Raw genomic sequence first — 14,533 nt, 5'->3', positions numbered from 1 at the left:
TAGAGACAATCCCTGGTTTACAGGGGAAGTATCTGATTGGATCCATAAACTAAATACACAATGGGCCAAAGCCAGAAAGGGTAATTCCCAGGCTGAATGGCAGTTATTCAGGCCACTGAGAAATAAGTGCCCCTTGTTAAAACAGAAATGCAGATCTAGCTTCTATTACAAATCTACCAAGTCAAACCTCAATTACCCAACGAAATGATGGAAAACCATTAAATCCATGAATGCTAACACAGACTCCTCTGGTCTTCCGCTGAAATTGACCTCGAATTCAATGCTTGTGACTGACAAGAATAAACTGCTTGACATGTTGAATGAGCATTTTGCTAAAGCTGGGCATTTATTTGATAATGAACTCCTTCCTAACATCTGGAATGAGGCAGTGAATGAAACTGCCACATGCTGGCCTGTGGTTCATCTATTTCATTTGACAGAGATTGAGCTTTCAGAAGTTGTAAAGTCACTCAAATCTATTGATATTAAGAAATTATTTGCCAATACGAACGATGTAGTAAATATTGTTTCCAAACTGCGTTACCCACTCCAGTCAGCAGATGGCGATGTGCGTCTTTCAGGTGATGATTATTGCGTGACGTATAATGGACTGGACGGGACTCTTCTTCAGCAACAACCACACGGCTACTCTTTCAACCATCTCAGTAGCTTGCTAGCCAACATAAAACCGAAAGATTACAGCTTTAGACCATGTTTATGTACATTAGCTAATCTCAGTGTTTTAAACACATTTCTTTTGACGTAACATTATCTACTGGGTAACTTTAACCTAATTTGCAAACTTGTTAAAGATTGATACTGAGCCTAGCACTAGGCTAGTCGCTAATGCTAACTAGCTAGCTAACTAGCTTACATCCCCGACCATGAGCTCACTAAACTACTCCTCCCCTGCTAAAGAAGAGGAGTATGTTACAGTGAAAGGAGAGGAAGAAGCTTTCAGAATGATAAAGGAGGAAGAGGAGGATATTACACTGAAAGAAGAAGAGGAGGATGTTACAGTGAAAGGAGAGAAAGATCCGTTTGGAGTGAAAGAGGAAGAGGGGATAGAGCCTGTCACAGTGGAAGAGGAGGAGGTAGAAGCTTTCAGAATGATAAAGGAGGAAGAGGACGCTGGTGTATTGAAAGAAGAAGAGGAGGATGTTATAGTGAAAAAAGAGGAAGAACCTTTTAGAGAGGAAGAGGATGGTATCTCAATAAAGGTGAAGAAGGAAGACATTTTTGGCGTGAAAGAGCAGGAGGAGGAGACAGAAGATCAGATTAACACCAGTGAGTACTGTCTTAAAAACAGGGGCACAAACTATACAGTTCTGAACTAATGTATTGTGTGGTTTTTAAGGGGCATTCTACTGAAGTTATATACTTCAATATGTTGTTCAGTACTGTATAAATTGTTAAAGGTTCAATCTGCAATTGGTACATATATTTTTTTGACTTTTAAATGAGCTTTAATGAATTCTCCATGTGGTCTACATTAAAGTGCACCTCATCTAATATAACAGGCTTTTAAAATTCAATATTGGTGCTTAATTTCTACTTAAAATATCAAATGGACGCAAAAGGCACCCAATTTGTGGAACTATCTTTTCACATTTGCATCATAAACAATATTTTATAAAATCATGATGAAAGTGACCGTTTTAGGCCCTGTTTAGATATATGAATGCCTCTTGTAAGACCCTATGATTGCAATAGAAGATAATAAGTTGACCATCTGTTTGATGTTCTCGTTCACACAGGAGAGAGACATGACTATCATGGATCCTCTGGGGAGCCTCAACAACATCCTGATGCTGACGAGGCAGAGAAGAGTCTCTCCAGATCAGAACACCAGATGGTACAGCTTGGTCTGGTCTAGCATACAGCTTGCTCTATCGGGGTCTGGGTTTCTGTAAAGCACTTTATGACAACAGTGACATCAGCATCCATAATGATATGTGTCTGTGTCCCCTCTATATGGTTACCAGGACAACGCTAGCCCTTCCTCCCTCCCAGAGTCCCTGTGTCGTACCTCTCCCAGTAGCACCTTACTGCTGGGTCTGAAGAGGTTGTCTGTGCGGCTGGTGGACTGCAGGAAAACAACGGGGCTGAGTGGAACTGTGAGAGGAGGAGAAGAGAAGAAAGGAGCAGATTTGACTCATCAAAGTAAGCGCTGTAGTTTAGTTTGAACAAATAAAATAGATCTGCCCACTGGTATTTGTTACCAGGACAACCAGCAGAGTTCTGTTAGTTGACATGAAGATAGACTGGTATATTTCCACCACAGTAGACAGTTCTGTTAGTTGACATGAAGATAGACTGGTGGATATGGATGTTATGAATATCATAACACTGAAAAATGATTCTGCCAATGAAAAGAGAGAAACCAATAGACTATATAAAACCTTGGCAATTTTTTGGGGCCTTCCTTAAATGAGTTCAATTTTGAGTCTTAAAGGAGGACTGTAGCATCTAATGATGAAACATTATGGAGTCTTAAAGGAGGACTGTAGCATCTGATGATGAAACATTATGGAGTCTTAAAGGAAGACTGGAGCATCTAATGATGAAACATTATGGAGTCTTAAAGGAGGCCTGGAGCATCTGATGACGAAACATTATGGAGTCTTAAAGGAGGACTGGAGCATCTAATGATGAAACATTATGGAGTCTTAAAGGAGGACTGTAGCATCTAATGATGAAACATTATGGAGTATTAAAGGAGGACTGTAGCATCTAATGATGAAACATTATGGAGTCTTAAAGGAGGACTGTAGCATCTAATGATGAAACATTATGGAGTCTTAAAGGAGGACTGGGATGAAAAGGGAAAGGAAAGGGGATATCTAGTCAGTCACAGCTGAATGCATTCACCCTAAATGTGTCTTCCTCATTGAACCCAACACCTCTGAATCAGAGAGGTGCGGGGACTGCCTTAATCGACGTTCCACGTCATCAGTGTCCGGGGAGCAGTTGTTGTTGGGGGTTAACTGCTTTGCTCAAGTGCAGAACGGCAGACCTTTCCACCTTGCGGGCGTGGGGATTCGAACCAGAGACCTTTCAGTTACTGGCCCAACACTCTTAACCACTAGTCTACAACTATTCCAACTTCAATTAATTATTTCTCAATGATGCTTTAAAGGAGAAGTTTACCCAAAATCCAGAAACTCTGAAGTGATTCCATACTGTGAAACTAGTCCAGTGGAGTTTGTCCTCTCTCCCTGTAGTGCTGTACTGAAACAGCTGCAAACACGTATCACGTGACGTTGCTGAATGCGGGCCAAGCTCTGCTACTTTGCCAGTTAATTTGTTATTTTATTAAAGCTATGGCCTTTGGCTTTCACCTGGAATTGTTTATTTATGTCTGAGGAAAAAAACGATTTTCAACCCATAAAACATATATAAATATGATGATATCATAGTGAATTCATGACATCTGAATGAACAAGCCTTTTCATACTTTATAATATGGCTATATACAGTGCCTTCGGAAAGTATTCAGACCCCTTGACCTTTTACATATTTTGTTACTTAACAGCCTGATTCTAAAATGGATAAAAAATATTTTTCCCCTCATCAATCTACACACAATACTCCTTACATGACAATGCGAAAACAGGTTTTTAGATAATTTTGCAAATGTATTAAAAATAAAAAACAGACCATTTGCTCTGAGACTTGAAATTGAGCTGAGATGCATCATGTTTCCATTGATCATCCTTGAGAAGTTTTTACAACTTACCTGTGGTAAATTCAATTCATTGGACATGATTTGGAAAGGCACACACCTGTCTATAAAAGGTCCCACAGTTGAAGGTGCATGTCAGAGAAAAAACCAAGCCATGAGGTCGAAGGAATGATCCTTAGAGCTCCTAGACAGGATTGTGTCACGGCACAGATCTGGGGAAGTGTACCAAAACATTTCTGCAGCAGTGAAGGTCCCCAAGAACACAGTGGCCAACATCCTTCTTATAAGGAAGACGTTTGGAACCACCAAGGCTCTTCCTAGAGCTGGCCGCCCGGCCAAACTAAACAATCGGGGGAGAAGGGCCTTGGTCTGGGAGGTGAACAAGAACCCAATGGTCACTCTGACAGAGCTCCAGAGTTCCTCTGTGGAGATGGGAGAACCTTCCAGAAGGACAATAATCTCCGTAGCACTCGATCAATCAGGCCTTTATGGTAGAGTGGCCAGACGGAAACCACTCCTCAGTAAAAAGCACGACATCCCGCTTGGAGTTTGCCAAAAGGCCCCTAAAAGATTCTCAGACCATGAGAAACAAGATTCTCTGGTCTGATGAAACCAAGATTGAACTCTTTGCCTGAATGCCAGGTGTCACGTCTGGAAGAAACCTGTCATCATCTCTACGGTGAAGCATGGTGGTGGCAACATCATGCTGTGGGGATATATTTAAGCGACAGGGACTTGGAGACTATTCAGGATCGAAGGAAAGATGAACTGAGAAAAGTACAGAGAGATCCTTGATGAAAACATGCTCCAGAGCGCTCTGCACCTCAATGGGGCAAAGATTCACCTTCTAACAGGACAACGACCCTAAGCACACAGCCAATATAACGCAGGAGTGGCTTTGGGACAAGTCTCTGAATGTCCTTGAGTGGCCCAGCCAGAGCCCGGACTTGAACTCGATCAAACATCTCTGGAGAGACCTGAAAATAGTTGTGCAGCGACGCTCCCCATCCAACCTGACAGAGCTTGAGAGGATCTGCAGAGAAGAATGGGAGAAACTCCCCAAATACAGGTGTGCCAAGCTTGTAGCATCATACCCAATAAGGCTGTAATCGCTGCCAAAGGTGCTTCAATAAAGTATTGAGTAAAGGGTCTGAATACTTACAGTGAGGGAAAAAAGTATTTGATCCCCTGCTGATTTTGTACGTTTGCCCACTGACAAAGAAATGATCAGTCTATAATTTTAATGGTAGGTTTATTTGAACAGTGAGAGACAGAGTAACAACAAAAAAATCCAGAAACATGCATGTCAAAAATGTTATAAATTGATTTGCATTTTAATGAGCTGTTCTTGCCATAATATGGACTTGGTCTTTTACCAAATACATTTACATTTACATTTACGTCATTTAGCAGACGCTCTTATCCAGAGCGACTTACAAATAGAGCCATCTTCTGTATACCCACCCCCCTTACCTTGTCACAAGACAACTGATTGAATTAAATGCATCAAGAAGGAAAGAAATTCCACAAATTAACATTTAAGAAGGCACACCTGTTTATTGAAATGCATTCCAGGTGACTACCTCATGAAGCTGGTTGAGAGAATGCCAAGCGTGTGCAAAGCTGTCATCAAGGCAAAGGGTGGCTATTTGAAGAATCACAAATATTTTTTAGACCCCAGGAAGAGTAGCTGCTGCCTTGGGAGCAGCTAATGGGGATCCCTAATGAATACAAATACTTTTTTGGTTACATGATTCCATATGTGTTATTTCATAGTTTTGATGTCTTCACTATTATTCTACAATGTAGAGCATAGTAAAAATTAAGAAAAACCCTTGAATGAGTAGGTGTTATAAAACTTTTGACCGGTAGTTTATGTAAATTAGATATTTCTGTATTTAATTTAAATAGTTTTACGCACAACAGCGTTCTATCCAAGCTGGGAGAGAGCACAAGGAGGGTTCATGACGTTCAGGTAGCAGCTACAGGACAGTTGTATATTATTTTAAAAATCAATTTGTAGCTGATTAGTATGCATGAACAATTTATTTTAAAATCTGCAATATTTGAATGTCCAGTTTTAATTACTGAACAAGTAATGACATTATTGCCACCAGCCAGCAGTCTATAAAATTGCAGCATTATGACACCGTGTATAGATTTCGTCTACTGTTAGGCTCCGTGTAGCACAGTTGGTAGAGCATGGCGTTTGCAACCCCAGGGTTGTGGGTTCGATTCCCACGGCGTGCCAGTATGAAAAAAAAAAAATGTATGCACTCACTAACTGGGTAAGTCGCTCTGGATAAGAGCGTCTGCTAAATGACTAAAATGTTAACATGAGAAAATGACGACCAAATAGAGGCCTACCAATAAACCTTTATCCATTAGCTAAAGCAAAGCTTTACATTCTCTTGCACCACAGGAACACTATCATCGATTAATTAGGCACGCAGCCGCATAGACATGTCTCTATTTCAGCACGATGTACAGCGATCGGTTTGTGAGTGGATATCTGGCTGAAACATCCAATGTTATTTTATATATAGAGGCCCAAAGTCCAACCTTGCTGGGTCCAGAGAAACTGCGTTAACTTTAGAAAATGAGTTACTAAAAGCAGAAGGCTTCCTACGACTGGAGTATTATTTGTATGTTGGCCGAATCCCAACGTTTAAGTTGAACGGAAATGAAGGCGGAGCCTGGCTCTTTTTTCTTGTGACTTTACGCTCCGTGCAGAGTAGAACACCAGACAACATGATTGAACAAAGGAGGAATGTTAAAATGATATCGGACTGTAACTTTTGAAAATGAGCTAAGCAGACTACTGCTGTATTATTATTTGTATGTTGGCGGAAGTCCTATTTTTCATTCGAACGGAAGTGAAGGTGGAGTTACATGTTCTCTATTCTCCATTTTGTCTTTAGGCAGAGAGTCGCATGTTGAAATATAACGTCTCGGTCCTCTACCTCCCTGATCTAAAAGGTCCGTAGACTAGAGATAAACATCTAGTTAACTTCGCCTGAACTCTGCAATCGACCATAAACACACGTTTCTACAATGAATCAGGTGAGTTTAGATTAATTTAATCATTTTTATAACGGGTCTTTGTGGCCTACTTCCTGCTTTTACACTGCGCGCATTTAATGGTCCTTGACTTTTGGAAAATCATTTGTGTAGTTTAGCTGGTTAATCGTAGCCAGGCCCGGCGGCAGGATGAACTCGGCAAGGGGGCATCAGAAATGACTAAGGGGGCACAACTATTTTCGCTTGCTGATAACACAGGATCGATAATAACCGATAGTACAATTACACACAATGTATTTGCAGCCACGCACGGCTGTCTTGCAGCAAGAATACAGGCTACTGCACCGCTTTACAAACATGGTCAATTCATAAATAGCAAGTCATGACAACGCTACACAGCTACATGCACAATACCCAACAATCCAATGCAAAACAGTTGCTAATTACCGTAATAACACTTCCTCATGCCAATACAATGCATTTCCAATCGCGGAAAGCAAACAATAATGCACTACCAATGACTTATCGGTACAATGCAGCTAGTTGGAGCTTGCCAGTTGGCTGTAGGCTACTCCACTAGCAGCTTGCCAGTTGGCTGTAGGCTACTCCACTAGCAGCTCGCCAGTTGACTGTAGGCTACTCCACTAGCAGCTTGCCAGTTGGCTGTAGGCTACTCTACTAGCAGCTTACCAGTTGGCTGTAGGCTACTCCACTAGCAGCTTGCCAGTTGGCTGTAGGCTACTCCACTAGCAGCTTGCCAGTTGGCTGTAGGCTACTCCACTAGCAGCTTGCCAGTTGGCTGTAGGCTACTCCACTAGCAGCTTGCCAGTTGGCTGTAGGCTACTCCACTAGCAGCTTGCTAAAAACTGTAAGCAAGCTAGCCTTTTAGCTTCCCACAGATTTAGATGTGGCTTAGTGTTGTAGGTTACGGTCTTGCTGAAAGGTGAGTTCCTCACCCAGTGTCTGGTGTAAAGCAGACTGAAGCAGTCTTTCCTCTAGGATCTCCCGTTTCGTTTCATCCTGTAAAACTCCCCAGTCTTTGACGATGTCAAGCATTTCCTTACCATGATGCAGCCATCACCATGCTTGAAAATAAGGAGGCAGTTACTCAGTGATATTATGTTGGATTTTACCCAAACTTAAGGCTTTGCATTTAGGCCCAAAAAGTGAATTCATTTGCCCTGTTAATTCTTTAGCAGTATTACTTTAGTGCCTTGTTGCAAACAAGATCTGGAATATTTATATTCTCCTTTCACTTTGTCATTATTGTGAATAGTCACATGTACAGGGTTGCAGGTGGTCACTGTGGTCTAAGGCACTGCATCGCACTGCGTCGTCCAGGGTAGGGGAGGGAATGGCCGGCAGGGATGTAGCTCAGTTGGTAGAGCATGTCGTTTGCAACGGCAGGGTTGTGGGTTCGATTCCCATGGGGGGCCAGTATGAAAAACTAGTCACATGTACAGGGTTGCAGGTCATTATTGTGGATTATTGTCAATAGTCAAATGTACAGGGTTGCAGGTAGTCATTATTGTGAATAGTCACGTGTACAGGGTTGCAGGTGGTCATTATTGTGAATAGTCACATGTACAGGGTTGCAGGTAGTCATTATTGTGAATAGTCACGTGTACAGGGTTGCAGGTGGTCATTATTGTGAATAGTCAAATGTACAGGGTTAAAGGTGGTCATTATTGTGGATTATTGTGAATAGTCAAATGTACAGGGTTGCAGGTGGTCATTATTGGGGATTATTGTGAACATCTTTGATGTGTCTGGGTGGCTTAATACACCATACACAATATCATTATTAACAGAGGATGGGTTAGTCATTAAAAAAAAATCATGTTACCCGCTATTAGTTTACAGTCCATATCACTTATTATGTGATTTCTTAACACCAACTTTACTGACTATTTTAGTTATTGTTTTGTATTTGTTTGTACACATTTGTAGAATTTTGTTTTTTACTTTCACATTATTTTGTGTAGATGAATTACGAAAAATTATAATCAAATCTATTTCAATCCCACTTTTTAAAGCAACAAAATGTGAAAAAAGTTATAGTGGGTGTAGACTTTCCATAGGAACTGTATAGCCTAATAATATTTAGGTAGTTCATTTCCTTGGGAAGATAACTGCCCGTACTTCTCCATCCATTCATATATAGACTACTGTATTTAATTGAGACCAAACGCTCACCTAATCTAGCACGCCCAACTAGGAGAGGAGAGGTATGGCTGCTGAACTAGGAGAGGAGAGGTATGGCTGCTGAACTAGGAGAGGAGAGGTATGGCTGCCGAACTAGGAGAGGAGAGGTATGGCTGCTGAACTAGGAGAGGAGAGGTATGGCTGCTGAACTAGGAGAGGAGATGTATGGCTGCTGAACTAGGAGAGGAGAGGAGAGGTATGGCTGCTGAACTTGAAACAGCAAGAAAGATGAGCGGTCCGTTGCACTTTCTCTTGACCTGCGTTTTGCACATAGGATATAGCCTGTCTTTTAGGAGCGGGAATATTTTCAGTCAGAGACAAATAAATGGATAATTAATATATATTGAGAAGGAGAAGACTCAACGCTCGATCCCCATGTTGCGCCTTTTGCTTTATATTGATAATCACATTTTGGGATTTCACCTCGACTCACGTTGGTTGAGCGTCCCCACCTTCTTTCTATTAACAGACACTGTAGTAAACTATAGCCTCATTATATTTAAGTGAATTTCCTTGTAAAGATAACTGCCACGTGATTTATTCGCCCATTCATAGGTAGGCTAGTGTGTGAATAATTTGACAGAGGTGCTTTTAGTACAATAGCTAGGCTAACGCATACCCAGCAGAAAGACACCGTTTCCAAATAATCTGCGGAACAAGTATATTTATCACAACGTTTTCTGTCTGACCACCCTTAACATGAAAAATACGGACCGCGCTCCAATGATCTCTGTCGGAGCCCGCAGCCCTCTACCTCCAAACATCTTTGTTGTACCATTTGAAAGTGGAAAGAAATATATACAGTACCAGTCAAAAGTTTGGACACACCTACTCATTCAAGGGTTTTTCTTTATTTTTAAGTTGTAGAATAATAGTGAAGATATCAAAACTATGAAATAACACATATGGAACGATGTAGTAACCAAGAAAGTGTTAAACAGATCAAAATATGTGATGTTTGAGATTCTTCAAATAGCCACCCTTTGCCTTGATGACAGCTTTGCACACTCTTGGCATTCTCTCAACCAGCTTCATGAGGTAGTCACCTGGAATATATTCTGATTTGTTTAACACTTTGTTGGTTACAACATTATTCCATATGTGTTATTTCATAGTTTGGATGTTATTACATTTTAGTACATTTGTCAGCCAAAACATGACACCCACCCTTTTTTTATGTGTTCTATTGCAAACTGTCATCAACATGAAGCTTTCCAACGTAACATCAACTATCCAATCAAAGCCACATTGACAATTTGAAATTAGCACATCAATTACAAATAATTACAATTTAATATATTTAAATCCCACTTTGTAACGTAACAAAATGTGAAAAAGGTTCAAGGGAGTGCAGACGTTCTAAAGGCAATGTATTATATTAGGTTAACATTTCAAAATAGTCTGATGCATATCCTGTAGATCAGATCAAATATCCTGTAGATCAGATCATATATCCTGTAGATCAGATCAAGGAACGCTGTCTATACTTCCATCCCTTTTGTTATTGGCTGATTCCATCGCCAGCAATGCCCAAAAATATTCTTGGAATTCTCACATAGAAACGTAATTGGGGTCTAAAATAAAAATAAGCTAAATCAATTTGCCCTTTTTCCCGATAGGGAATGTCCTATTGGTCTGAAGTGTAAGATATTGGTTTCTCCCGTGGGAGCCCCGGGTTCATATCGTGCGTGTTACATACAGTTACAATATTTGAGCGCTGCAAATCTGCGTAGCAAGCAAACAGACGATGTGTATTATTTTTAACATGCTGTGAAAGTGGTACTCACTTTTAGGAATGGGTAATCGTTTACAAGTTACAAGCTATATCATAAACCCATCGTTGAAAACCACGTTTTTCATCTTCTGTGGTTTGGTAACTTCCTGTTGTTCAACGGACCGGAATTAAGAAGCAGAGTTTGGAAAAAATGTATTTGGTGTCCATTAAGTCTTAAACAGCAAGGGGGCATTGTTTCCACTCCGTTGTGGCCGTCCCCATTTAATGCAAGACCTCATCATACCATTGTTGTGTTGTTTTACCCTTAGTGTACTAACTTGAACTCCACTACCCTCTTTTTGGGATTTACAGGAAACACCTATCCCACCTCCCTCCAACCCTCCTCCCCCTCCCCCTCTTGGGGTCCCCAGGTCGTGCCTCTCCTGGTAACTTACTGCTGGGTCTGAAGAGGGTGTCTGTGCTGCTGGTCGACTGCAGGAAAACACCGGGACGGAGTGGGTTTATGCTCTTACATACATTTATTTTGGGACACTCCCTAGATGTCCTTAATTATCATTAAATACAATCACTAACCTTCTTAAAATGTAGAATCATTAGAAGCACTCCTACCTCATTGGTTAAATTGATGATTTTAACCCATCCAATATGCTCAAATCTGATCACAAGAGTTTGGAAAGCTGGGCCTTGAACTAACTTCGATATGAAAAAGGAACCCTAACTGTCTGTCTTTGTTTCACAGGGGACAGCCCTAACCGTCGCTCTCTCAGTAGAAGGGGCTTATCATCTGGGGAGGCTAACCAACATCATGATGCTGATGAGGCAGAGAAGAGTCTCTCCAGATCAGAACACCTCAAGAAACACCAGCAGAGACTTACAGGGAAGAAACCTCACTGCTGCTTTGACTGTGGAAAGAGTTTCACCTCTTCAGCAAATCTTAAAACGCACAAGAGAATACACACAGGAGAGAAACCTTATAGCTGTGATCAGTGTGGGAAGAGATTCACTCAGTCAGGAAGCCTGGCTGTACACAAGAGAATACACACAGGAGAAAAGCCTTACCACTGCTCAGACTGTGGAATGAGCTTAACCACTTCAAACGGACTTCTAGTACACCAGAGAACACACACAGGAGAGAAGCCTTTTTGTTGTGATCAGTGTGGGAAGAGATTCACTCGGTCAGGAATCCTGGCTTCACACAAGAGAATACACACAGGAGAGAAGCCTTTTGGTTGTGATCAGTGTGGGAAGAGATTCACTCAGTCAGGAAGCCTGGCTGGACACAAGAAAATACACACAGGAGAGAAGGCTTTTGGTTGTGATCAGTGTGGGAAGAGATTCATTCTTTCAGGATACCTGGCTGTACACAAGAGAACACACACAGGAGAGAAGCCTTACCACTGCTCAGACTGTGGAATGAGCTTAAGCACTTCAAAAGGACTTCTAGTACACCAGAGAATACACACAGGAGAGAAACCTTATAGCTGTGATCAATGTAGGAAGAGATTCTCTCATTCAGGACACCTGGTTGAACACCAGAGAACACACACAGGAGAGAAGCCTTTTGGTTGTGATCAGTGTGGGAAGAGGTTCACTCAGTCAGGAAGCCTGGCTGTACACAAGAGAATACACACAGGAGAAAAGCCATTTGGTTGTGATCAATGTGGGAAGAGATTCTCTCATTCAGGACACCTGGCTTTACACAAGAGAAAACACCACACTGTTGGGTAACCTTTCCACTTTTGGTAGCTCAATCCAGTTAATGGTAGACTAGTGTACATACTCCGGAGAGAAGCCCTACAGGGTGAGTTTTGCCACCTCAAGCGTTCTTAATATGGCCTTCCTTAGTGTAATTTGATGTACTGTCAACAAGGGGTCCACCCTCTGAAAACTTTAACTATCCATTATTTCCAGATTTCTATTAATTGCAATGTGAGTGAAATAGTCTGTGTTTGAATGGTGTGGGCGTACGTACCCCAACAACAGAATGGTGTGGGTGTTTCCCAACAACAGGGTTGGTCAGCTCAGAGAAAGCAGGGCGGTAGCTCTACCCAACATTTCTACCCAACATTTCGATGTTTTGTTCCCCGATTCACTTAGTTATCACTTTTGCCTTATGGCAAGGTGCTCCTTCATGCTGGAAAAGGTATTGTTCGTCACCAAACTGTTCTTGGATGGTTGGGAGAAGTTGTTCTCTGAGGATGTGTTGGTACCATTCTTTATTCATGGCTGTGTTCTTAGGCAAAATTGTAAGCCCACTCCCTTGGCTGAGAAGCAACCCCACACACGAATGGTCTCAGGATGCTTTACTGTTGGCATGACACAGGACTGATGGTAGCGCTCACCTTGTCTTGTCCGGACAAGCTTTTTTCCGGATGCCCCAAACAATCGGAAAGGGGGTTCATCAGATAAAATGACTTTACCCCAGTCCTCAGCAGTTCAATCCCTGTACCTTTTGTAGAATATCAGTCTGTCCCTGATGTTTTTCCTGGAGAGTAGTGGCTTCCTCGCTGCCCTTCTTGACACCAGGCCATCCTCCAAAAGTCTTCGCCTCACTGTGCGTGCAGATGCACTCACACCTGCCTGCTGCCATTCCTGAGCAAGCTCTGCACTGGTGGTGCCCCGATCCTGCAGCTGAATCAACTTTAGGAGACGGTCCTGGCGCTTGCTGGATTTTCTTGGGCGCTCTGATGCCTTCTTCACACAATTGAACCTCTCTCCTTGAAGTTCTTGATGATCCGATAAATGGTTGATTTAGGTGCAATCTTACTAGCAGCAATATCCTTGCCTGTGAAGCCATTTTTGTGCAAAGCAATGATGACGGCACATGTTTCCTTGCAGGTAACCATGGCTAACAGAGGAAGAACAATGATTTCAAGCACCACCCTCCTTTTAAAGCTTCCAGTCTTTTATTCTAACTCAATCAGCATGACAGGGTGATCTCCAGCCTTGTCCTCGTCAACACTCTCACCTGTGTTAACGAGAGAATCACTGACATGATGTCAGCTGGTCCTTTTGTGGCAGGGCTGAAATGCAGTGGAAATGTTTTTGGGGGATTAAGTTCATTTTCATCTGATCACTCTTTATAACAGTCTGGACTATATGCAAATTGCCATCATAAAAACTGAGGCAGCAAACTTTGTGAAAATGTATATTTGTGTCATTCTCAACTTTTGACCACAACTGTATATTAACAGCAGGGGTTTAAACACAGTCTGTGTGCTTACTAGTTATTACATGTCATATACAGTTGAAGTCGGAAGTTTACATACACTTAGGTTGGAGTCATTTAAAAGTCGTTTTTCAACCACTCCACAAATTTCTTGTTAACAAACTATAGTTTTGGCAAGTCTGTTAGGACATCTACTTTGTGCATGACAACAATTCTTTACAAACAGATTATTTCACTTATAATTCACTATATCACAATTCCAGTGGGTCAGAAGTGTACATACACTTAGTTGACTGTGCTTTTAAACAGCTTGGAAAATTCCAGAAAATTATGTCATGGCTTTAGAAGCTTCTGGCGAATTGACATCATTTGAGTACATTTACATTTACGTCATTTAGCAGACGCTCTTATCCAGAGCGACTTACATTATATATATTTTTTCATACCCCCTGTGGGAATCGAACCCACAACCCTGGCGTTGCAAACACCATGCTCTATCAACTGAGCTACATCCCTGCCGGCCATTCCCTCCCCTACCCTGGACGACGCTGTGCCAATTGCGCGCTGCCCCATGGGTCTCCCGGTCACGGCCGGCTACGACAGAACCTGGATTCGAACCAGGATCTCTAGTGGCACAGCTAGCACTGCGATGCAGTGCCTTAGACCACTGCGCCACTCAGGAGACTACAATTGAGTCAATTGGAGGTGTACCTGTGGA

General features: G+C 41.9%; 1 protein-coding gene across 1 annotated transcript; it reads left to right on the top strand.

The window, feature by feature from the left end:
- The first annotated feature begins 616 nt into the window (after positions 1–616).
- Positions 617–13,777, top strand: LOC311122624 (uncharacterized protein). The gene is made up of 5 exons (XM_084196965.1): positions 617–1,287; positions 1,758–1,855; positions 1,986–2,163; positions 10,998–11,140; positions 11,386–13,777. The coding sequence occupies exons 1-4, from the start codon at positions 885–887 to the stop codon at positions 11,090–11,092; spliced, it is 774 nt and encodes a 257-aa protein (XP_084053091.1). The 5' UTR covers positions 617–884; the 3' UTR covers positions 11,093–11,140; positions 11,386–13,777.
- Positions 13,778–14,533: the final 756 nt, after the last annotated feature.

The sequence above is a fragment of the Coregonus lavaretus genome, assembly GCF_964263955.1.
Source record: "Coregonus lavaretus genome assembly, contig: HAP1_SCAFFOLD_774, whole genome shotgun sequence".
NCBI classification, from domain to species: domain Eukaryota; kingdom Metazoa; phylum Chordata; class Actinopteri; order Salmoniformes; family Salmonidae; genus Coregonus; species Coregonus lavaretus.
Note: the sequence above shows the minus strand (reverse complement) of the source record. Positions and strands in the feature narration are given on the sequence as shown.

Bases quoted from the DNA above. Each gene is read 5' to 3' on its own strand.
- LOC311122624 (XM_084196965.1), top strand. From the start codon at position 885: ATGAGCTCACTAAACTACTCCTCCCCTGCTAAAGAAGAGGAGTATGTT. The intron at 1,288-1,757 runs GTGAGTACTGTC...TCGTTCACACAG, and splicing joins AGAAGATCAGATTAACACCA to GAGAGAGACATGACTATCAT. The intron at 2,164-10,997 runs GTAAGCGCTGTA...TGGGATTTACAG, and splicing joins AGCAGATTTGACTCATCAAA to GAAACACCTATCCCACCTCC.